Here is a 24779-nt window from a genome sequence, read left to right as displayed (position 1 = left end):
GAGACTAAAAAGGCATGCGAGTTGCTCGTTTTCGTAGTTGATACCTTTTCTTATTCAGCCCTGTCTGCAGAGGGCAGTACAGTGTGGGAAAGAGGAGATGTCAGGGCAGGTTCCTCTGATACCATACTCCACTTCAGCAAGTACAGTGTTTTCAATGCTGGTTTATGTATACTATAGGATAATTAAGAGCTTGATGCTTTTTTCATTTGTGCACTCAGAAATGGGATGAAAGGAAGGAGTACCAGCAAAGGGTAGCAGGTTGTTTTCTTCCAGTAAATTTTAACGAGTGCGATTGAGCCTTGACTCCCTCGGGAAGCAGCGCYACTTTACAAACTCCGAGTAAATAAGCAATTACATAGGAAGCATGAACAAATTGATTTGCTGGAAAGCATCGCTGATTGTTTTCCTTTCTTTCCCCCTTTTTTTTTTGTCTTCCTCTGTTTCTGCTTTGGAGTTGATAGACTATATGGATAAGGTTGATATGGATAGCACTAAATTTTACATAATAAAAAGATTTTCAAATGAACATACTGCGGGCTCTGAATTCAATTTTATGTATTTGCTTCTATACATATTTTAGACACTGCTAAAGATATTCCAGCCCATAATAGAAAGTCTTTATGCAGAATTTTTATGCTCCACTCTGATTCAACCTGGAAAATGTCTCAAGTTGTAATGTATGTAGCTAGAAAGGGCAAAGAAACTTAGGGACTGTGCAAAAAAATCAAGCTCCTGCTTCTATTATCCATCTTGCTCTGTCTCCAATAAGTAGTTCTCCTCTTCACTATTGGATTTTATTCCCAAAATTTTGGGGGATCAGTTAAACAGTAGAATGTGATGCCATTGCTCTTGACTTGGGCTTGAGTATACATATAAACACGATCCCTTGCCAGGTGATTATCAATCTTTACTTCTAATAATTCGCAGCTCTGCTCCTGGTGTTTCCCCCTTTGCTGTSCTGATGGTTCAGAAGGGAAAGGTACGGTGAAAGTAAAACGAAGTCGGGAATCATGGAGCTGGCACATAGCAGCAAGGCATTAGTGTGGTGGTGGAAGACCTGGGGCGACCGCTGTCAGGTCGGCTGTTCGGCGGCTGGTGTTTGTCAGGCGCGTGCTATGGGAGAGGGCTCCGTGGCCCTGGGTAGCGCGGTGGTCACGGAGAGGGGTGACGGGCAGGTTTGAAGGAGCCTGTCAGTAGCGTGCTTGAAATAAGACCGTTGCGCCCCAGTSAAGTGTTGCAGGGGCATCGCTTCGGTTCGCGCAGCAGGGTGTGGTGGCAGATAAAAGGCATCCACGCCGATACAGCAAGCTCCTCATTACTATACCTCTCTGTGCAGGCTGGTAAAAATCAATGATCTGTCACTTAACCTTCCTCTCATTATCTTTAGTTTTGCTTCTTTAGTTTTATGTCTTAGCTTGAATTAAAATATTAATGTTTGTGAAACACTCCAAAGATGAAAAGCATTATATAGCTGTTTAGTGTGATTATTTTTATTTTTTTTTCCTTATGTGATTATTTTTATTTTTTTCCTTATGGTATAGTCTGAATTAAAAGTGATAATTAACTAGTACTAATTCCATAAGAAGCAGAAAAGGCAGGATCTCTTTTTCTTCTTGAACACTATAGACTTTAGGGAGGGATCAGGGAGAGATAGGAAGAAGCAATGAACAGATATTGTTACAGGTTTTWCTTAGTCCACGTTAACCTCGTTGACTGCTTGCTAATTACAGTAATTTAAATATACTTATGCCCTCATAAAAGTAAGTTTTGAGATTCACTGCTTTTTAACTGGGAAAGCCTGGAGCATGGAGAGAGRTATTTGTACTGTTTCTGCTGTTCCTGGAACTAAAACACTTTTTTTTTTTTTTCTTTTTTTTTCCTCCCTCCTCAGTGATTACTGTTTGCATTTTTTAGTTAATCAATGATGATGAAAAGTGATGAATGAAAATGAGTCATAGCTTTCCTTCTGGGTGAGTGTAGCCAGGTCTGGTGTTCTGGGGTGTTAACTTAAAGCTCTGCTTCTTTGACTGGTGAGGAGAAAAGGCTGTCCTCCCAGTGCTAAAGGAGAACCTCAGATATGGGAATTGAAGAGTCAAAGCCTCAAAAGCAAGTAAAATGGAACTATTGCTTGGAACCTTGTCTATTTAAGTCAGCTTTGTGACTTGAGGCACATGGTGAAGAGGGGGGGAGGTCGTAGACCAGCTTGCGTATGGATGGGCTCTCTGGCTGAGTGTGATATGAACGTGGCCGCACTGATCCAATCACAAATAGTCGAATAAGATTAATAGGTGGACTCAATTTGTTGAAACTTCTGCAGTGGAGATGCTCRGGGGCACTGAGATTGCTCGTGTGTTTTTCTGTAAAGGTCTCTTCTGGTCCATGCTATTCTGTGTTTCTCCATATCTCTGTATCAAAATATTGTCACTGCTATTTTCAGAGACTCGGCAAGTGTCCCCATTGCATGTAGCTGATGCAGCCAGCTATCCTGCTGCWTTTCCAATATACCCAGTATAGTGGCTTTACTGAGCACCATTATAACATCCCTGCCCCAGTTACTACAACGCTACTAGTTGTTGAGAAGGGCAGATCCAGTGTCACTCTAGCTCCCTGTATTCAGAAAATAGAAAGCTACAAGCCACAATAAGTCATTTGCTATTGAGCAGCTAATGTCTATTGGAGCCTGACTGCACAATAACYACACTCTGATTTCTCTTACTCCTTGTTTCTCTTATTCTAATTATAAGGAAGAATGAATCCTATTTATGAATGTAATTCTAATTCATGGCATTTCGTAGTTCACTAATATGCACAAAACTTACTTTTTTCTTGTGTGTACACATGAATTATTTCACAACAGGTCCAGGTATTTTTTTCATATAAGTATCACTGTTTAGAACTATCACATTTTGCATGTATTCTTGTCTTAATCCTGCAAGTCTCATTCAGCCAAGTGAGGATTGCTAGCCTCTTGTTCTTATTAGCCTGCCAGCATCACCACTATTCAACATTTTATCTTAGCAGAGGGCCTCTGCAAAAGTTGAGAGCCTTCCTGCTAATTGCCAAGTATAACTCCTATAATCAGTTAGATCCAGCTCTGCTCTAGTAATAGATACATGTAAATTAAATATTTTTACTCTATTATATATATTGCAGATTGTATATATAGTTTGTGTTTTTTCTGCTGTAAAACAGGTCAGCCTGAAGGATGGTACGCAGGCAGATTTTGAAGAGCACACAGCAAGGCTGCGAGCTAAGAGCCACAGTATCTGGAAAAGGCATAGACTTCCTGCTCTTAGTTTCTGCTAATTCTGAATTCATCGAGAACTTTGCATTACATGGAAGAGWGATCAGCAGCACTTTTCACCATTGCATTGTGCCATCTCTCAAATCTTGCAGGAGTTCTATTAGTGTATCTCATTTAAAAAGAAAATTGCTGTCTGGCTCACCATCTTTGCAGATCCTTGATGCAAATCATCRAGTCTTTTACAGTCCAGAACGCATTCAGGAAAGCAATGGGCTTACCCACAGTGCTAAGGAGAATGGCGTTTTTTATGTTGGGGTTGGCTTCAATTATATATTAGTTTGTTATAAACGGCCTTCATGTTTTGTTTTTTTAACATTTTTYTGCGCATCCCTTTTCTATTAACATGCTTTGCCTTTCGAGGATCTAGAGTAGAAGGGAAGATGCATTATTCTTTCCAACTCCTGTAACAATGTTTTGTGCTTTCTTTGTGTTGTTTTTGAGCCACAGAATGTTTATTTTACTCTTTCTGATACATAGCCTGCTTTATCTCTAATCACTCCTCTTTAGCATGCAGCAGCTAAAAGAGGTGACATTGCTATACCATAGCAATCTTTTTCATTTTTGCCTGRCATGTTGGGTCCCCCCAACCCCTTGCCTTTGTTTCTCTAATCTGTACTTACCTTGACTATTGCTTGTCACCATAGGGTTTGAATGCATCCCAAATAAAACATTAATCACAGCATCRTACTCTCTAGAGGATTGCAGGCAGTTATGATGCATTTTATTTCAGGGTCAAAATTTTCTGGGTTGTAGGCAAAGGATGAAAGCAAGTACTCCATGTTATCCAAAAGCTGTCTTCCTCCCCTCTGTTTGATATTCCAGAAGCTATACTTCCGATTGGTTTAGGAAGTGTCCTTCAGTCAAGATCATGCATCAGTCTTCTTTCCCTAAAGAAGGCACTGATTGACTAAGAGGGCTTTCTTGTATTTTAGCTGTAGAATAGCCTTATCCAGAGGAATGGCTTTCCTTTTTCTTCTGTATCTGGAGAGCAGAAACATTAGGCTATGAGCATCTTTTTACCTGATGCATTATGATACTGCTGTCCAGATGTTGGTCAAATGAATTGACTTCCTCGGGAGTTTGAGCCCACATCAAATCAGATGTTTTGAAATATAAGCATGTTTCTTGGTATCTTGTCCTTTTTCTAGCATATGCTAGAAGAAGGTCATGTTCAGGACCTATGGCTCCCTTCTCCAAAGTGATCACATGATGTGCTATCCAGTTATGAGAGTGCTGTCCGATTTACCTTTTGATCTCCATTCCTCAGTTGGCTAATCAACAAGTGAGATTCYGTTAATGTCATATACCCTGACACTGGTTTTGCTTGGATTCCAGGGCRCATCCGCCAAATCTTGCCAGCTTCTAGCCTCACTTGCCTGAAGAAAGCATAGATGTTTATGGTTTCCAGAGCAAAGGAAAGTTGCATCATCTGGAGAACCTAATCTTCGTACTCTTTCCACTGTTCAGTGCTTCACGTAAATAGTGGAAGAGCAACTTGCTCTTCTGGATTTTCTATTTTGAGTGCATTAACAGCCTTCTAAATCATCCTYGCCACTTCAGCCACAGAGCAGCTGTTCCATAGTCCAAGACCTATTAATGTTTTCTTTTTAGAACACAACAAACTAGATAATCTTCCATGTTTTTCCTATACTCCATTGTTTATATTTTCCTAGTTATTTTTTTAATTCTAATTCAATCTTGCTTTTTCAATTACATTTACTACCACAGATTTTTGAAGGGTTTCCCATTGACTCTATTATAGTCTGCACCTGTGTGCTGCTGCCTGTGTGTAAACATATGCTACATTTTCCTTAAACCTGGGCTGTAATTGTAGTTGTAGTTTTGTAGAACTAATTTAATGCACAGTATGTATTTGTATACATTCCATAAGCAATTTTATATCAACTTGATATAAATGTAAGACTATAAGTAGTTTAATTGCTATGGGTTTTTTTGTTTTTGGTTTTTGCCATTTAYGCCAACTTGTAGTTAATGAGAAATATTTGAATCGCTGTGGGATTTTGTCTGCCTTTTTTGACTGACCACCCTTCCTAAGTATTATCACTACTAGTCTTAATGAGTTTTGGAGGAATGAATATTTTTTCACATACAGATACGGTATAACAATTCTGTTTGAGGAGCCTGAGCAAACTGATTCATATTGTAAGAAGTCATTCAGTGATCTACTTTTCAGAGGAGTTGTTGTAGATTTCACATCTAAAAAAAGCTGGAGGTAAAGAAAAATGAGTTGGAGAAAGGGGGAAAACATTAATGGGATGCTATTAATATACAGTAATTATGTTCTTGTTAATATTCCCTAATCTTCCTGTTCCCAGGGTTATACTTTAAGATCGATTACACTTTAAAGTGTTCACTTTCTAAATACATTAATTTAAGGGATATTTTTTTCCCAGTTCTGTTTCTAGTATTGCTGGGTTTTGCTTGAATGTCACTGCAGTAGCTGGATCTTTAAATCTGCATTTGCAGATGGCAGTCAGCAACTGTGCATGCTAAGTGAAGGTCTTTCTTTATTGCTTCCTAGCTTAGACCTTTCTGATCCCATTTCTGTGGAGATCATCTCTTTGGAGATAGTATAAGGGAATTTTTAAAACTTTTAAAACTATCTTATTTTTACCATTCAGCTTGTTTCCATGGAAATGGGATCAAAAAGATTGTCAGTGCTAACAGTTGAAAGTGAGAATTCACTTGCAGATTTCAGGAGATGACTCCCAGCTGAGCACTGTGAATACTGATATCCAAAACAAGTAATAAACTATTTCATACAAATGACAGCAGTAGAGGAAACAATTAAAATATTAGGAAAACATCATTTCTCTCCCCTGCCCCTCCCCCCATTGGGAGTGATGATTATACAAATGCTTATTTAACTGCTCTCAGATACATRAGGTACCTCTACTAGCTTGCACCTTTCTTCAGACTGTGTCTATGGGGAGTTGCAGTTTTATAAAACCAGCATCGTCCATCTCTTTTCTGTTAGGGCTCTGACCTATTCCAAGCGGACATCTGTGAGAGAGGAAGGATACACATCAGGCAAATCATATYGCTTCAGTGCAGGTTCGCTGATGTTTCAAATGCTGACCTGCTTTTCTACGTAAGAAGCAATTGACAGTTACATTTCCTAAATTACGGAGCCCTCTGACACCAAAAGAGTAAAACAGATCTCTCTAGCCTGACCCTTATGCTTCTCGTTCCTTGATTTGAAAAGGCAATCTTTCTTCTGTTGCCAAAGTAGGTTATAAGGCCTATGACCTTTGAGGACTTGCCTTTACAGTTATTTCTTAGAAGGGAGTCAAATCCAGACAGTGACTGAAGATGGGTTTATCACGTGTTTGTTTTGGGGTACAAGTTTTTCACTTAATTCTCCCCCATCACGGAAAGCTGGTATRTATTTTGCTCTGCAAAGAAAGATAGGTGTAGAATATTTTACCCAGCGATCCTATTGCGGCTACTTACTATCAGTCTGAACATCCAGCCGTGTTGTGTGGTGAGCTGGCTCATCCAGGAGCTGAATGAACTCAGGCACGCTGGTTATGTATGTGTGGGCACGGAATCGCTGCATTTTAAAGAACAGCTAATTAACCCGTGAGTAGAAGAAAAAGGAGAAAGAAAAAGAAACTTTCCCAGTTAGAACACAAATAGCGTCCGTAAGGCGAGAAAGTCTCTTTCATTCCTTAAACCCTGACTAAGGGCTTGGGCTGAGGGGACCAGTGCCGCYGTCCTTTTCTTTAAATGAAGTAAAAGGAGCCTCGAACTGTTCAAGACGCTGAAGCTGCCACACGCAGGTTACCAGGCTACTGCTGGGGTCGGTGCCTGTGTAACTCCTRTCTGAGATTAAAAGCAACTCGCTATTAATTCATCAATCCGTGCGACAACTCGTGGGAAAGGTGTCTGTCGCTGTAAGTGATTTCAGCCTATTATAAGTTAGACATTTTCAACTCCCTCATGTAACTAACCCCTATTAATCAGAAAAGCCTCTCACAGCAGAGTTTAATATAAAAAATAAAATACAGTAATGAATCCTTCGAGTGTGAACAAGATTCTCAACAAATGGCAAAATGGAGGTGGTGAGCGGGGGAAGCGAGAGGCCCTCTGCGCGGCGGCGGGTGGTGAACAGCCCGCGGGACAGGTCCTCGCGCGCCTCCTCCTCCGCTGCCCCCGGGAGTTGCCTGGTCTGCGCGGCAGGCCCTCGGTAAATCGTTCCAGCTGTCAGTTCGGCGTGCCTGCCCTGCAAGCGGCACAACCTGGCCGGGGTAAGGCTAGGGTAAGGCCTCATCTTAAGAGGCTGACCACAGTTTAAAGATAACAGCGGCGATTCATAATTTATTGAAATAATTCTGATGTCCTTGGAGAAGCTCTGTCCGCTTTCGTCAAACTGAAACTGGCCCACGATATTTACTCTTCTTTGGGATGATATCATTAAAATATTTTCCTATGAGAAAGTAAYGTGTTTAGAAGTAATACATAATATATGAAGTGCAATCTTTTTTGTAGTGCTCACGGTGGATAAAAACTTCATTGGTACAACCGACTGACTTGTAATAAATAYTCCTCTGTGATTTTGTGAATCTGAGTGTAGCATTCAGTTTAAAATAAAATACAAAAAGCAAGAAAGTGGGAAAGACCCTGAAAAGAAGTGTGTTTATTACATATAGCTAGTACAAGAGAGGAAGTAGGTTCTTTGCTCTTCTCAGTGCCGTCTCTAGTTCTAAAACGAAACCCTCCTGTTAACCGGTACGCGGCTCTAGCGGCCTGAGCAGCGTGGAGGGAGCGTCCGCCTCCCTTTCCCTTCCGCGTGGTCAGGGGCTTGCCTCGCGCGAAAGCGGCACGCTCTGAAACCGYGGAGCTGGGCCGCGTGGTGGGCTGCCCAGGGTCTCAGCTGGAAGGAGTCCAAAACGCAGCTTGCCCAAAGCAGGCAGCTTCTGCGAACGTCCACGTGTGTCGTGTTAGGGGTTCGGGGAGGAGCAACCGCGACCCAAGCACAAGTGCTTCCAGGCTGGTTTTGTTRGAAAAAGAATGCCACACTTTAATGSAAATGTGAAATARAAACAGTATTTGACTCTGGAAGAACATGTCATTGCTAGAGATTATCTCAGATTCAGGGTTCTGTCGGACCTTGGATCCATGCTATATTGATATTTTCAGCCAGTTGAACCCACTTCTCTTATGCTTCCTATCTGAGAATGGTATAATACCACACCAAACTCAGAGCAACATTTGTAAGCATACTTTTTACAGTATATCTCAGTACAATGGTTAGCAGCAAACTTAAGGGCTCTAATTCCAAAGTTCATGTTTAAAAATTTATCTCACAGTGTAGTGAGGATATATTAGAAGTACCTTTTTTTTTTAGGAGACTTTTTTGCTGTTAGCTTTTTTATTCCAGTCTGAAGATTAATCACCAATTCAAAAAAATATATTGTACTCCCACCTACTACACCTTTATTGTGGTTATTGCCTTTGGTAAGATACTGTTCTAGAGCTGATAGCACATCTCCTTTTAATGTGTTTTGATGGACTTGGACAACACTCTGTACTTCTATTTGTTTTTCTAAATCTACACTGCAGTTATTTCTGTCATGCTCAAATTTATATTATGTACTTTAGATGTGGGGAGAAGGGTGATATGTCCTTGGTTCATGTGACATATCTCAGTGAGCAAAATAGGTACCACTGGGCTGAGAGACTGTCRTTTTTATTTTTAAGCAGCCTCTTCTTGCACGTTTTTACTTGTTTGAAGGTATGGAGCTATGAATTTTAATTGTGCTGCTTTTAAAATCTTTCTTTGCTGGGAATTTTGAATCAATTCAGGCTGTGTGGCTTTGTGCTCTGCAAAAGAGAAGAGGCCTGGCTCACCAAAACCTCCAGATCTCCTTTTCTGTTCTTGAAGCCCAAATCTACTCGGAACCTGTTTGATGCTTTCCATTATCATTCAGAATCTGATGTGGGGCCGTGGCACAGAGATGAGCCCTATGCTCACTAGTCCTCTGCTGTATTATTTTGACTAAATCTGTATTTGTTGTTGTATTTGTGTCTTGCAATTAATGCTGAAGTAGCAGKTTTTTTCCTAACTGACCACATACCAAGCTCTCAGAGGTCAGAAGCATTTGGCAGTAGAAGAATCTCTGAAGAGCCAGCAGCGCGTCTGCCAAGTCTGTGCGCCATAGTCTGGCTGTCGTATAAAAAGCATGTGTTATGATTATTAAGAGAAGCAGTGAGATGCTGTCCTTTCACTCCTGCTGTGATACGGAAGACTTCCCAAAAGTGATGACATACATTTGTATGCCTTGACTTACCGTTTTTCAGCATAACTCTCAGACCTGCTTTGCGGTCAGAGGAATCTCAGGTTTTCCTAAAGAAAAAGACGCTTTTTTTTTTTCTTTTTACCCTTAATCCCAAATCAAAGCTGGCTAGCTTTATGTCTGTTTTAAGTGTTCACGTGGGTCTTAAGAGTCATCTAATGTCTGGGGACTTTTTTGAAAGTGAAGACCTAACTCGTAACTRATATCTTCACCTAATTTTGCAGAAAAAGGTGAACAAATCAGTCTTTTACACAACTGAGGCTTATGCTTTTAAATAGTGATAGGGTTTTTTGCGTACAAATGGTAAACTGAATGTATACTCTGTCCATTTTCCCAGCCTTGTGGGCCATGAGCCAAGAGCATTTTCTTCCCAGTAGTGAAATAATACGCACTCTGAATATTAAGGCTCTCCAGTAGTCAAAATGCATCTTTGGGCTATAACTTTAATTTTTTTWAAAAAATACTGAAACTGTGTATAGTAGAACAGCCTAATGTGGGGTGAGGTATCCGTAGGCTAACAGTATTTAATTCCTGTTAGAGCAATGAYGTGGACAGTCCTTATCTTCTTATTGTACTCAAAATTGCATATGGTCTATAGTTCGATCAAGTGCTTTGACATTAACCTTTGATATGTAATGRATACAAAATTTTAAAATTACTTACTTAACCAAAGTGACTACAAAGTTTGAGAAAGTTGGTAAGAGCCAAAATACTCCATAAGCTTCTTTACCTCTAAGTACTCATTCAATTTAAAGTGTCCTTTTAACAAATTAATGTGCAAATAATTTTGAATCAATGTGTTAATAATTTGTTGCAAGTATGYGAAGCCATAAACACTTAATAGTATACATTTTTGATGGTTTATAGCATTAAAATGAAGTAGTCTGGCATTTTGAGTGATGTTTATGACCGAGTATTTGGCATATTGATGTATCAGTATACAGCTAGAATGCTGTATGAGAACACTGCATCTAAAAGGCCACGCTGAACTTCTTGTGGCATACACAGCTTTTAGATGCAGAACTGTAGTTATTCTTGTGTTTTCATGAGAAAACATACATATCTAATGCTATATTGATATTAGGAGTCCTTATTTGAAAACTGACTTAGTTTTGTTGGTTATTTCAGGCAGCTGGTAATCCTTTAGAGTTGCAGATTATGTAATAAATTAAGTATTTGACAAGTCTTTCATGTATAGCATATAGATGATTTTTCATAGATTCAGGTTTTTGAGAGCCTCCACATAGGAATTTTGATGAAGAGCTGTTAACAAAATGTCTTAACATTAATGCAAAACTCAGACAAATTCCTCCTTCATCTTCAAACTCTAAGAAAGAATTAAAGAGGCAACAAAAATGACATGATGCCTGTGACAGATTTTTTTTTTTTTCTTTTTTGAGAGGAAATAAGTGTAGTACAGACCCCATAGATCCAGAAGTGTAACRGTTGCATAGTCCATAGAGTTAAATGTGTCTAGGGCCATAGTGCAGCCCAAGACAGCTTGTGCCGGTGTCTCAGACGCTCCAAAGCAGAGTGGCTGCATCCTTGGCCTGTGCTGCGCTCTGGGGATTGCTTGGCTGACTGCCACGTGGCCAGCCCAAAAGCATGCCAGATAGCACTGTCCTAGCAATTCTGCCACACGAATGATTGCATCAAGTGCCCGAGAATGTTCTCAGGCTTATTGAATTTACTAATGCAGACATGGCCAGTGTCGTCGTCTTCCACTGAAGTCTCATTGATTAAAGACTTTTTTAGTAAYAGAAATTTATCAGAGTTTCTGAAATGCAAACTGTTTTACTTTTCTGTAGTTGATACATGCTTCTTACTACAATCTTTCCTCTAACCTTTAAGTAACAGAGTTTAATTTTAAGTCAGTTAAACTCTAGGTGTGCATACACGTATGTGTATACATGGGCTCTCTGTATATGCAAAGACGTGAAACTGTTGTTGTTGTATGGGTTTTTTTTTTTTTTTTGGTTCAAACAATTTATTTTCTTTTCAGTGGGATGCCATAACTGAAATGGATGAACACAATCGCCCCATTCATACTTACCAGGTATGTAACGTGATGGAACCAAACCAAAACAACTGGCTTCGAACAAACTGGATCTCCCGTGATGCTGCACAGAAAATTTATGTGGAAATGAAGTTTACCCTGAGGGACTGCAATAGTATTCCATGGGTTTTGGGAACCTGCAAGGAAACTTTTAACCTCTACTACATGGAGTCAGATGAATCTCATGGAGTAAAATTCAAGCCAAACCAGTATACTAAAATTGATACTATTGCAGCTGATGAGAGCTTTACCCAGATGGACTTGGGCGACCGCATTCTTAAACTCAACACAGAAGTTCGTGAGGTTGGACCAATAAACAAGAAAGGATTTTATCTTGCTTTTCAGGACATTGGAGCATGCATTGCTTTGGTCTCAGTCCGTGTTTATTACAAAAAGTGCCCTTTCACAGTCCGTAACTTGGCTATGTTTCCTGATACTATTCCAAGGGTTGATTCTTCCTCTTTAGTGGAAGTGCGTGGCTCCTGTGTGAAGAGCGCTGAGGAACGTGATACTCCAAAATTGTATTGTGGAGCAGATGGGGATTGGCTTGTGCCTCTTGGACGATGCATCTGCAGTGTAGGATATGAAGAAGTGGATGGTTCCTGCCATGGTAAGAAAACATTTAATAAAAATGATATTATGATGTTACATGAACAGCAAATAGCCTAACTGCATATTGGAAATACTGCATCACGCTTTCAAGGAATGCTCGAAAGCAGAAATAAGAAAGGCCATTTTAAGTCATGCTGTTGTTGGTTTCTAAGAAAACCTTTGGTTGCTAAAGCTTACCTTTGTTTTGTCTAGCTATAGATGCCTACAATCATCTTGACTCGTATAATCAGTGGAAATAAGTGCACACTTTAGGGTAGTGAGGACAGTGATACACTGTCATAGGTGGGCACAAAGGCACAGTGAAGTGCCTCTGACCTGTCTTAAATGCCTGTGTTAGGATGAGGTGTGCAGTGGCTAAAAAAATGCCTGTTTCTCTCCATATTCCTATAAAGGGACTCTAGTCRGTTAACTTGGACAGATCTTTCCTGTAAATGGAGAGAAAGGAGATGACTCCACCTGAAGACACAATGCCATGATCTATACTGCTGTAAAAGAGAGGATTTTAAGTGCCTCCATGGAAAACATGCTTTTTTTTTAATGCAGTAGAAAATCAGTAGGTATCTGATTTTGTATTAGTTCTGAACAGAACTAATGCAAAAGGTTAAAATCAAAAGTATTCAAAATTGTATCATGACATTATAGATAATGCTATATAACTGTATAGGAAATGCTATATAACTAGTACTGGCGTTTCACAAAGAATGATGCAAGAGTGTGGTAAGCTGGATTGTTTATGAAACAAGTGTCAATACATCAGATTTAGTTGCTGAATGTTGTTTGGCTCGTTTTTACATCTTAAAGAAATGTCTACCTTAGGAAAACTGTGCTTTTGTGATTTCTTTTCAAGAACTTTTGAAGAGACCACGCAGTGTGCAGGTATATGTAGTATGACATAGCATTGCACTTTGTCAGTCTGGTAGTCTGGAATTAATGGTGTTTCAAATCAAGGTAGCAACTTGCAGGTGACTACAAAGGGAATGTATTTTCTTTCCTTCTCAGGAAAACATCCATGGGTAGGACAGTGGACACATGCAGGAGCAAAACACGTCTTCTGCAGTATCGACATGTTGTTCTATTTGATTAAGCCTGTCTGCACCACTCTTGACAGAGAGGTCACGTTTGTGAACTTTGAGCATTAGAGTTAATGCACGGATGGAGAAATTCAGAGTACTTCAACTTCTGTGCTGTTTGGAACATGAATGCATAGCTAAAATATCACAAATGCAGGACTCTGGATAAGCCTTTGAGCTTTGGTGGATTCAATTTGACACTAATACCTATAGAAAATGGGCCAGCTAAGACTCATTTTCCACTCGTCAGGACCCTTGGATAGGTAACATTTTTATAACCATAAAAAGGATGCAGCTTTTGTACTGTAGAGTTTCCTGGTAGTTAATTCTTCTGTCAGATTCACAAATCACTAGTTTACTAAAGAACAAATGTCTACCTTTTATATTCTTTTTTTGACTTTATATAACAGCTTCATATGAATTTGAGACAGAGGTGACTCTCTTTTGTAGTCATGGTTTTGTAAAGAAAGCTTCACTAGCCACTGAGGTATCTGTCTGCTTTGGGTCAACATTTGACTCATAGTAAAAAGGAAATATAAAGGTCTATGTCTGTAAATTACACAAATGACATTGCTATTGTCCACATGTTTTTATTGAGAGCTACTGAGTTTTGATCTTAGGCAAGCTGTACAGCAACTTTGGACAGTATGGAGTATTAAAAGCACACTATTGTCATCAAAAAATAATGTTCGCTTATTCTGTTGTCTGATCCTGGTGGCATAAACTATCAAAATATGCTCATTACAAAGATAGAGTTTTGACAGTACCATTACTGGAAGTAGATTTAATTTTCTACATAAGGTCAAAAAGGTTTCTCTCTTAATGGGATAAGGAGTTTCTTCAAGACACTAATGCTCCGTGGATTTCTGTCCATTATGCGAGCTATTCTCTAAAACTGTGCATGAGGAATATAACCAGTATCCTAAGCCTAATGGAAAACCTTTCTGCAATACACAGACTCTGCTCACTTATTCAGTTGGCAGTGCAGTTGGCTACTGAACAGGTAGCTCCTAAATGAAATATCCGAGTACCGTACGCTCAGTCATGAGTATATGCATGCTCTTATCCATTTCCTCTWAGAGTAAGAGGTTGTTTTAGGAGGTCATAATCTAACAGAGTTTGCATGTGTGTTTTGAGATCATTTTCAGAGGTGTCTGGTTACCACACACTTGTTATTTTTAGTTACTGTATTTAATATTAGTGATGCTTTTTTGACAGTTTCTCAAAGTATTTTTTTTGTATTCCTTCATGTATTTCACGCTAAAGACAAGCTCAGTTACATAAGGTACTTTCAAAATGGAACAGCAACAACTTAATTCCATCTTCACTAATGCCCACTCTTCAGCTTTTATACTTAAACCATGACTCAGGAGAGAGACTGCTGTGAAGGTTGCATTTCCATTTTCTTAAACTACTTGTGGAGATTTTTTTCCCCCTCTTTACAGCGTGAATATTTGAGGTTTGTGAACTGAATTGAGAATGCCAAATAAGTCGATACTGGTCCCACCAAACAGCTGTAATGTCCTATTTTGAGGCTTTGCTTCTAGGACAAGATGTGAAAGAGAAGTTTAGAGTTAAGAGTCAGTCAAGTCATGCCTGTTAAACATTAAAACATTTGAACATTATTTATTTGCTATAAAAAAGATTTACTTTTTAATTTCTTCTCATAGAAACAAGAAGAAAGGGGGGAGAGGAATGTTGCTACACTTTGGTCATCTGTGAAAACCTTAGCTTTATGGACACAATCCTCATATTTTCTCGATTTTTCTCTTCTACCACCTTCCACCCCCTCAATCCCAAACGTGAAACCCTGTTGTTGCTCGCCTTCCATCATCACAGTGTTGGTGGTATTCGATGTCATCCTGTCCATGCTCCTCCGACAGACTCTGCGATGTACCGCCTAGGCTGCCAAAGTAAGAGAAAATATAGCTAACTGGTTACTGCCTTCAAATTGGAACTAATCAAAACTCTTTAGTACCTTTTCTTCTACATCAAAATAACTCTCAAAGTAACAATATTGTGTTCTGAAATCTGTTCCAGTGAGTAATTGGRTGGTGGGCAGGGTATAGGCTGGTATTTGAATATTTTTCCTACTTGCAAATAGAGTAAAATTTTGAATTACACACAAGCTTATGGCTCAGTGGGGAATAATAAGCTCTTTATGACAAATACAGCTGATCTGCTGCAGAATTTTAAAAATACATTTCTGTTTTGATATTTGTGGAGATAAGCACTCTCTATTCATGAAGCASCAAATTGCATAAAGAACGATAGTGTGTTGTTCGCTTATAGTTTCACAAAACAGCGAAGAAGCAGAATGAGGAAGTCTTTGATCAGTTTTATCACTGCAGTTAAAATCATGGGGCAGCAAGTAAAGTAAATCTTGGCAATGGAAAGCAACCTAACTGGCAATATCAGTTACCTCAAAATTTGCTGGTTCTGTCTGCGTTTCCAGAGGCTTGTGAGAGTTTCTTCATCTGCTTGTGAGCCTATCAGTTTTCTCTATCCACTTATTTTTGCTTTTAAGAACATCGTTTCAGAATGAAAGTTTGAGGAGAAGAACTGGCAACTGAATTAAAATATCTATATTAAATATATACCTAAGTGTGTCTAGGAGAGGTCAGAGACCCAATGATAGAGAATTCTTCCTCAAGTCAATAGCACAGGTCGCATTGACTGCAAGAGGTTTGGGATTATTAGTGTATCATGTACGTATGTTAAGGACATAACTTGAAAAAAAAATACCCTTCTTCTCTGAGTTAACTGTGTAACGCAACYTATCACTTTTTGATCTGATTCTAGCATTCCCCCTTCCTTTGGTTCTTTAATTTGTAAATGAGTTATTACCAACGATTGGCAAAACTAATAGTACGTAGCTCTGATAAGAGTGTCTAGCTTCAATAAATCACTGGTACCAGCCTCATTCATGTGAGAGCTACTCATAGCATAAAAGAGGGAGATGCTGCACAGGATGCACATAAGTTGTAAGTATGAAGTTCAAAAGGGTATTTTATTGGAATTTTACTTCAAGACAAAAGTCCTGCTGCATTTAACATATGCATAATGTGCAGGGCATATCAGGATTCTTTTCACAAAAAGAAACGGTCATGACCAGGAACAAATTGCTACTTTTAGGTTGTGAGGCAAGGGAAGTTAAAAAAAACAAAACAAAACAAATGGCTTTAGTTGATCAYAAAAGGAATAAGAATGGATTTGACAGGCATCTACAGTAAAATAAGGATAAATGGATATGTTGGGAAATAAAATAAGTGGGTGGTTCTTGAATACAAAATATGAAATAGATTATGTTACACTTTCGGGAAAATATGAATTACATTAACCTCTGCAAAATCCATTCTGTTACTGCACCTCCTGCTTATGCTAGTCATGTGATATAAACTCAATTACAGCAGTTCTCTTTAAGTATAATAAACCACTTATTGGGTGACTGATAACTGAAAGCTGATTCTTTAATGATTTATCAGAAATAAGCTGAATTTACTAAGGCTATCAATTTACTATGGATAAAAATTGAATTTAATATACAGCTGTCTTGGAACTTATTCTAGAGCCTCTAACAATCAAAGATCATGTAGAGAGGTGTTTTAATTTTAAAACATTGATTATTCTTGAGGAATATTTTCAGGAAAAAAGGAACAAAGAAATAATAGTGTGGTATGGTTGATACAGTTTTTTTTTTTTTTAGTAACAAGCATTGACAGAACCTCACATGCTTTATTTTGATTAAAATTCTAATGAAAAATGGGAATGGAAAGCTCAAATTCTTTGAACTAGAGTTGACTGAACAACATTGACTTGGGATACCAATGTCTGAATGTCTTTAAAAGTTGATGAATCGAGARTGCTTTTTTCTGCTATTCAGTAGTCTCAATTTTGTTAATGTTTCAGTATTAGGAACCTCTGGCTTTGCAGCCTCTCTTCAGCTGTTTCTTCTGATTCATTTAGAAAGTAGTTTCATTTTGCAAAATATGAACTAGCACATCTTAGTGAGTGGAATGTTTTGGGGGCAGGTTTAGCTCCCTTGGTTAGAGCATGGTGCTGCTTATGCCAAGGTCATGGGTTCAATCCCCGTAAGGGCTATGCCGGGGGTTGGACTAGATGATCTCCAGAGGTCCCTTCCAGCCTTACCGTTCTATGATTCCCAATGACAAAGGAGTCATTTTAGAAACCTTAGTGAACTAGGATATGGCAATGTGCAARCTGCTTTGTGCCCGCTCGCTAAAACGAAGCACAAAGTTCGTGCTGCAGTCATAGTTAATTTATTTGCCTGTTGGCATGAGAGAAGCAAAATAAGCTTAAAGTGGCATGGAAAGCTTCCTGATGGTAACAGAGTTGCAGTATTGCAGAAGGCTTCTATTCTTTTTTCTCCAAGTATTTACTTACTCGTTGTCTTTTTATAACCTGTATGCACTGAAGGAATCTGTGTAAAGGAAAAATATAGACAGGTTTGGACTATTTAATTAAAAAAAATAAAAAGGCAAGCTAAGAAAACTAAATTTTAACTTTGACTGTAGTAGTAATTAACTGCAGTTATTCTTTGCTATCATTTTTCAGGAAGGCAGACGTAAACCATGTATACATAGATATATATACATACATTTTTATATATATGTAATACAAATGTGAAATGTTTACTRATGGAATATTTATTCTACATAACTTACATGTATTTGAAGAGCTTTAGAGTTTGCTATTTTCAATGGAAGTAGTTAAGATTTCTGTGATTGTTAGTGGTATGTAATTTTCACTGGAAACCCTCTCACGTAAAGCTACACAAGAATAGTAGCTATATATTTTAACTTGAATTCTAAACGTGGATAAAATGGTACTACAATTTGGTTCCAAATCATTCTGGTTTAAAGTTGAGCCACCAAATAGGGAGATGTTTGTATAATCCAAAACAGTACCTTAAAAAAGTAGGAATTATGAGTAATAGCAATTCTAGATAATAGTACAGAAAAGCAGTGGATAATGACTTGCACAAACCTTCTGAATATACTTAACTACAAATGACTTCTCGCACAGTGCCAAAAATCAGAGTTTATCTTAACGCAAGAATTATATAGTTTAGAAATAACAGCAGATATACCATAGACTATATTCAAGTTGTTATGTGTTGCAGGGAGGAGGGGCACTATAGACACTACTGGGTGGCACTTGTATGTTCATAGGTACTATTTGTAATTTTTAAATACCAGGTTGCGTGCAAAGTTACTCCATGCTGTATCTGTTTTTCATTCGGACTGTTCTTTTTCCCTTGTACGTGGCTTATCCTTTTTGTCCTCTAGGCTTACAATTTTAGTGTGATTAAAAATAACACTGTTGCTTAGGTTAGGTAGGAGGAAAACTCTAGGCAGTGGACCACAGGAGATGTCTCTGATATTATTACTATCAGAAAGAACCATTCTGGCCACATTCTTAGTTATTTGGTCTAGTCTGAAGGGGTCTGATTTTGCTGTATTCAATTACTTTGTCTCTTTCTTGCAAATTCTCTAGGCTGGTTGATGGCTTTTATAAGTATTTAAAAGAATCTATCTGTTTGTGCCCTTTCTTGCACATTAGGTGCCTGGTTTGTTCCTTCAAAAAATTTTTTTAAAAAAGAAAAARTTGTAGCTCATTGGTATCTTCTTTACAGTATCTTAAAACCAGGATGGTATCTCTTAAGTTTATTACTGGAATTATTTTTTTAATTTATTTTACTGCACCAGAATGATAGGAAAGAAATAGCTGCCTAAGAGCACCTGTTTTCTGTGACTGTGTGGACTAGCAGTGAGAAAAATCTAAACCCCATATAAACTCATATTGTAGTTCCCATCCAAWCCTCTTTATTTAATCCACAGCCATCTGCAGAATTGTTCAGCTAAATAAATTGCAGTACAGTAAACTTGACAAAATAGCTGGAAAGGCTTTTCAGAAGTCGAGATTCAGAATAAAACAAAAAAAAGTCCATTATTTAATTTTGTGTGTCAATGAAAGTGCACAGATACTAAAYGAACAAAAATTGTCTGCATGGTCTTGTCATGTCATACGGACTTATCTTGCCTTATTTCAAGCAAATGAGGAACCTTACAGGAGCCACCATGACCTGGATTCTAGCATATTTCCTTGGAAAAAAACACAAATTGAAGCCTTGATATTTCTAACTGCATCCGAATAATGTATGCATAGAGAAGCAACTGATTACTTCCCAACTGAGTTAAACTTGGGAAATTACTATTTTTCACTTTATGGAATGCATGTAAAAGTACAGTATTTGGTACGAAACACTTTGGCAGCACAGCAATGATGCCAATGTAGGTAAAAAGAGCAAGTTCCAAACTGAAAAAAAAAATGTTGCTAGTTCTGGTTTATAGCACTTAGACATGAGGTTTTAKAAGCAAAAATCTGCTCTGATACTGGGGTATGTCTTGCCTCAGGTTTTCTATGATTGCGTGCTCATGGATGTTGATCTACCAGCTGTCCTTGATGAACACTAGACAAAAGTTGTTAAAGCAACTGCAGTGGGTTTTTTTGTTGTTTTTATGACTCAGTAGTACGACTCCACAATTTGATATTAGTAGTAGAAGAGTATCTACTGTATGTAGAGCCAATACATTTTCAAATCGTTTGATTTTAACCTGTTGCAGATTTCTCAGCTCCTTTTGTCAACTTTCTCCCCCAAGGCGTTAGGCTCGGGAGTGGCACATCTCCCCCCGCCCCAACTAGCAAGGCAGCTCAGGGGCTCTGGGCTCAGGTTGGGGCATGGTAAATGGGTACATGGGTGCTGAGCAGCCGAGCCATACGGCTTGGGAACTCAGGAGGGGCTGGTGTGCTGGGGTTGGGGCCCAAGGCGCCGAGGGGCCGGAGCGGGAAGCGAGGTTGGGGGTTGTAGGTCTGATCCGCAGATCTCTTGTATTGCGGTATGCAGGTGGATTTCCTAGTATGCAATAAGTCACCATGTAGCAATGATGGCAGTGTCTAATCATAATTGAATCCTGGGTTAAGCCTTATGCTTGGCTTGCTTGCCCCAAAATAGCTTTTTAATGAAATCTAGCATTAACAAATTCAACAAGCGGGTTGGCAGAACTGTAAAAGCAGGTCTAAGTTACTCTGACATTGGTAAAAGTGGGAGTAACAGAAAGACTGGTGGGTTGGATGTTACCAGGTTGTAAGAGGCGAGAGAGGAAGGACAGGCACTAACTCTGCATTAGAGTCCAAACCAGTGGTTCCTCGTTGTTATAGAATTTGGCCTCAAAATATATATCACATACTAGAGATATGAAAAGAGGCAAAGCCTCTCACTTCTGGAGTAATACGGGGTTTTTACTTTTTTTTTTTYYTTTTTTTCTTCTTTTCCTGTCTTTCTTTCCTTGCCACATTCTTTTCTTGTTGTTCTGGGAGTCTTTTGTTAAAGCCAAAGCTCAAACATTGGAGACCAGTTTGCTTAGAAAATGCTCTTTGCCCTTTCCGTATGATCAASCTTCAGCAGCCAAATATATTGAATGTAGGCAAGTTCTGCCTGAATGAAAACCATGGCCTGCTGTWTTTAAGGATGTGCAAGTTCAGCATTGGCTGCTGATACCTGGTTATGGCCATAGTAAAGCTTCCTCCAGCTGGAAGAAAAGGAGGGTGGGATTTTTCTTATGGGTGAGTATCTTCTCCTCAGCACCTAGGTTTCCTCAGCTTTCTATGCTGGAAAAGATGTGTATCTTAATATATTCTGAAGCGGTCTCTCRTGATGAGCACAGGGAAGTGGGTAAAATCACAGTATAATAGCTCATACCTAATAAATTTTTTTTWAAACCAGTTTGCTTGTATCGCCTTGTGAGCAGGAGGCACCCACCGTGGAGGCTGCAAAGGAGAAATACCTTTTGTGAGGAAGCTGTTACTTGCAACCTTTGCCGCTAATTGCACATTTGAATGCTGTGTGCATGCTGCAGCATCGCATAAAAATGGCATGTCTTTAAAACTTCCAYGGAGATGCATTTTAGTGAAGTTACAGTTCTGGCTTGTTAAGGGTGCATTATCTTTGTTTTTGTGGAAACTCARTTCGTAGACTGTTCATTCATCATTGACTCTTTGTGGTGGAGCCCTGTATAGTAAAAACAGATAAAAATTAGAAAAAATTATAGTGCGGTAAGTGCTCAATGGAAGTTCCCAAAGTTTTATACTACAGTAGGCTATGGATTTTTTTTTTTTATATAATTATGAGAATTTTCACTTGACGCTTAACAATAGGAAATATAMATATACACACACACRTTCAGAGAAAATTCTGCCTCAAATTATCCAAACCCAGGAATAATTTGATTTTTTTTTTTAAAAAAAAAAGACAAACTTGATTTTTCTCATGCTGCTGCTTAGTACAAGTACTTAAATTTATAGTTTGAAAGAAGTTAAAATATTTTAGGCTATTATAATATAGATGATAATATCTCTACAAGAATTGATAACGTTGAGCTCCAAAATCTAATCACTTCTACTTCCTCTGAAGCAGGTTATTAATGAATAACATATTCACAAATAAACCATAAAAACAGAGTCTGTAATGGAACTGTTACCCTTGGAGATTACCCGTCGTTTCAGTCAGTCGATTATTAAAGCATTTATGCTGAGAAATGTAATTTCAAAAGCAATCAATAAAGGGTCTCCTTTTGCACGAGGTAGCACTGGGAATTGCAAGCATGAGTTAAGTAACTACGCAGAGACATTTCTGACAGAAAAGTTGGTCTTGAATACTGCAGAAAATGTAGGGCTGTTAGAAATGTGAGCTGTGTTTGCTTTTTGTAATGCCCATTAAGACATGGAAGTGAGATGAGATTTACTTTAGCCAGCTCATTTCTTCATTTCTTCATAAAACCTATGGTTGAAAATAATATCAAAAGCACTCATTTTACACAGCAGGACTGATACAGGCTATAAAGTAATTCTCTGTCAGGTGGACTAGTTTAGATTCCTAGGGCATTGGGTATTTAAAAGGTTCTCGAAAATCACCCCCCAAAATAACATTGTCATGTTAGAGAGCTCATTCGAAAAGCCTTGGGGAGGCTACTGCCCAGCGTAAGCTCTTGCCAAATGAAAAGCCCRACCGGACGGCAAATGCGATCCTACGAACAGCGAGATTTAGGCTCCATCCCTTTGCGCGAGAGCGGGGGCAGGAAAGGGCCCCCCAAGAGCCGGGTGCCGCTCCCAGGGAGTTCCTCCCCGCCGTTTGCTGCGGGCCGGTCCCCGMGGGAGCGGGCTCGGGCTCCGGGGCAGGCACGGCAGCGGGCGCCTTGCCTCTGGCCCCGCCAGCCCTCCGTCTTGAGAACGGAGCGTGTTCCTGTCGAGACTAAGCTGCGCCGGCAGAAGCCGCCGGCTGGCCCTCAGCTCCGGCTGAGGAGGGTTTCGAGAGGGAGCACGCAGCCCGAGGCCTCCTGGGCTGCAGGGCAGCTTGAAGGCTCTTGCAGGTGTCTCGGCAAGAAGACACTCGGTCAGTGACGGGGACTGGGGAGCAGCTCTTGCATTGCTTCTGGATGCCCAAGTCTGAAACCTTCCCCCCCCCCCCCCCCCCGCCCCATTTAATCTGTAGCAGCCTAGTGCTTTGGTGTCTTTAGTGCTTTGGAGTCCCTGGTGAAGAGCTGGAAGAGCTGTTTGGGGAGGTGGAAGTGGCGCTGGGCAGGTAGCGTCGAGTACTGACAGGCAGAACTGTGTTTTGAACAGCACCTGCTGGAAATACAAAAAAAGGAAATTCAGGTGAATGCCTGAGATAGCTTAGAGCTGCTCTTCTGATGCATGTTTGGGTTGTTTTATTCTGCCCACGCTTCTGAAGATCTCAAAGGTATTGCCCTGGGCACTGGATTGATTGCCCCCTCCCCGCCGTTTCTTTTCCCCCACGTACTTTGTAGGTTGTTTCAGCTTGTTCGGTGTCTCGCCTCCCATGGCCGAGTGCTCTGAACAGAGACGGCGGTGGTTCCACCTGYGCTTCTGCTCCGCTTGGTCTCCCTGTTCCCCAGCTTTGCTTTAGCTAGTGCTTATGTGAATGTTTAAGTTTGCACAGCTGTCAAATCTTTGTGGATTTTAAATTGCTGCATCAGCTCACATTTTCTATAATGTAGATTTATTCAGATAATGTAATTTAAATGTTCAAGTGTTTACACACAAGCTATTTTGTACAGTTCTTTGCAGCATCACAAACCTAAGGACACTGTATATAGGCCTTTTAACTAGGAAAAATTTGAGGTATGTGACCTGAAAAAAGAAAATTCCTAAAGCTTGTGCTTCTGACTTGTGTGATGATATATCAAAAGTAGGATGTATCCTAAGAATCGATCTGTAAGGTAATCTTCAGAAGATTGTGGTGACAAATTTACTTATGTATCCCAAAGTTCTTGCTTTCATTCTCTGTTCRGGCAAGATCCTGGCAGATTGTTTTCTGGTGAGATTTTTCTGCGTTGTGTTGATTACAAGATAAATATTTTCTACATTAAATAGAATAAAATAAGCACCCTGGATGCTGATCAGTATGATAAACTTCACTGTGTAGCATTTGAAGAGTCAAACTGAATGCAGTAAACATATTTTGTATGCACAAACTCTCTTTTGGTGTGCCTGTTAAATGGGATTACCTAGTTGTTCAAACTTAAATGTACAGAAACTTTAAGTGTGTATATGTGCCAGTTCTTCGGCGTTAGCCTGCTCTGAGCAGCAGATGTGCCTGGGCTTTTGGGGGGAAAGATTTCATTTGATTGTGTGTATTTATCTGCAATTTTTCCTGTTGTTATTTGTGTTTTCCATCTTATGTGATTTTATTTATTTTTCCCCCTCGTACTTGAGTGTTATTTTCCATTTGATTTTATGTAATCGTTTTTAAATGAGTTCTTTACTGTTTTCTACTACTAGTAGTRTGCCAAGAAGTTGAGGTTGGAAAARGGAAATGTTTCATTTTCTGCTGCTTGAGGAGTACTTAGATGTCTCTATCTTAGGTCCTGCTTCCAAGACTAAAATATTTTCTAAGTGTGAAAATGTAGTTATTTGACTCTTCAGTATGAGAAGGCTATTTATACCTCCTTGGAATTCTTACGTTTTTTCGTTAGTACCTTTAGCAAGCCACAGTGTGTCATGTTTTTGCATGCAAAGGGTACTCTCAGGCGCTGAACGCTGTGCCTACGGGTTGCAAAGGAGAGATCTAYGCGGTTCGAGAGTGGTCTGGGTTTGTATAGTGCGTTTGAAAAGGCTTTGGAGGGGAACAGAAGCTTTGAAAACTAAAGTGAATTGTTATTGGTTGCCATATATTACGTTTCCCCTACAGGTTTATGCTCATTTTCTATTTTGTGGTGAGGAGGCTTTTGCTCAGTGCTGTAACAGCTGCCRTTCGGTACCAGTTTCTTAGCCGCTGCTTGAATTAGTTGTATCCCACTGCAATTTGGGCAGCAGCA

General features: G+C 39.4%; 1 protein-coding gene across 4 annotated transcripts in view; it reads left to right on the top strand.

Annotated features, from left to right (window-relative positions):
• The window catches only part of EPHA6 (EPH receptor A6), a 509782-nt gene that overhangs the window by 113714 nt on the left and 371289 nt on the right, over positions 1–24779 (top strand). For all 4 annotated transcript variants that reach the window (XM_085323057.1, XM_085323058.1, XM_085323055.1 and 1 more), the window contains exon 3: positions 11627–12290. In XM_085323057.1, the coding sequence (XP_085179183.1) occupies positions 11627–12290 (664 nt within the window). The remainder of the gene's footprint in view (positions 1–11626; positions 12291–24779) is intronic.

This window comes from Rhea americana, unplaced genomic scaffold (genome assembly GCF_003343005.1).
Source record: "Rhea americana isolate MKP2758 unplaced genomic scaffold, rheAme1 scaffold_81, whole genome shotgun sequence".
Lineage (NCBI taxonomy): Eukaryota > Metazoa > Chordata > Aves > Rheiformes > Rheidae > Rhea > Rhea americana.
Note: the sequence above shows the minus strand (reverse complement) of the source record. Positions and strands in the feature narration are given on the sequence as shown.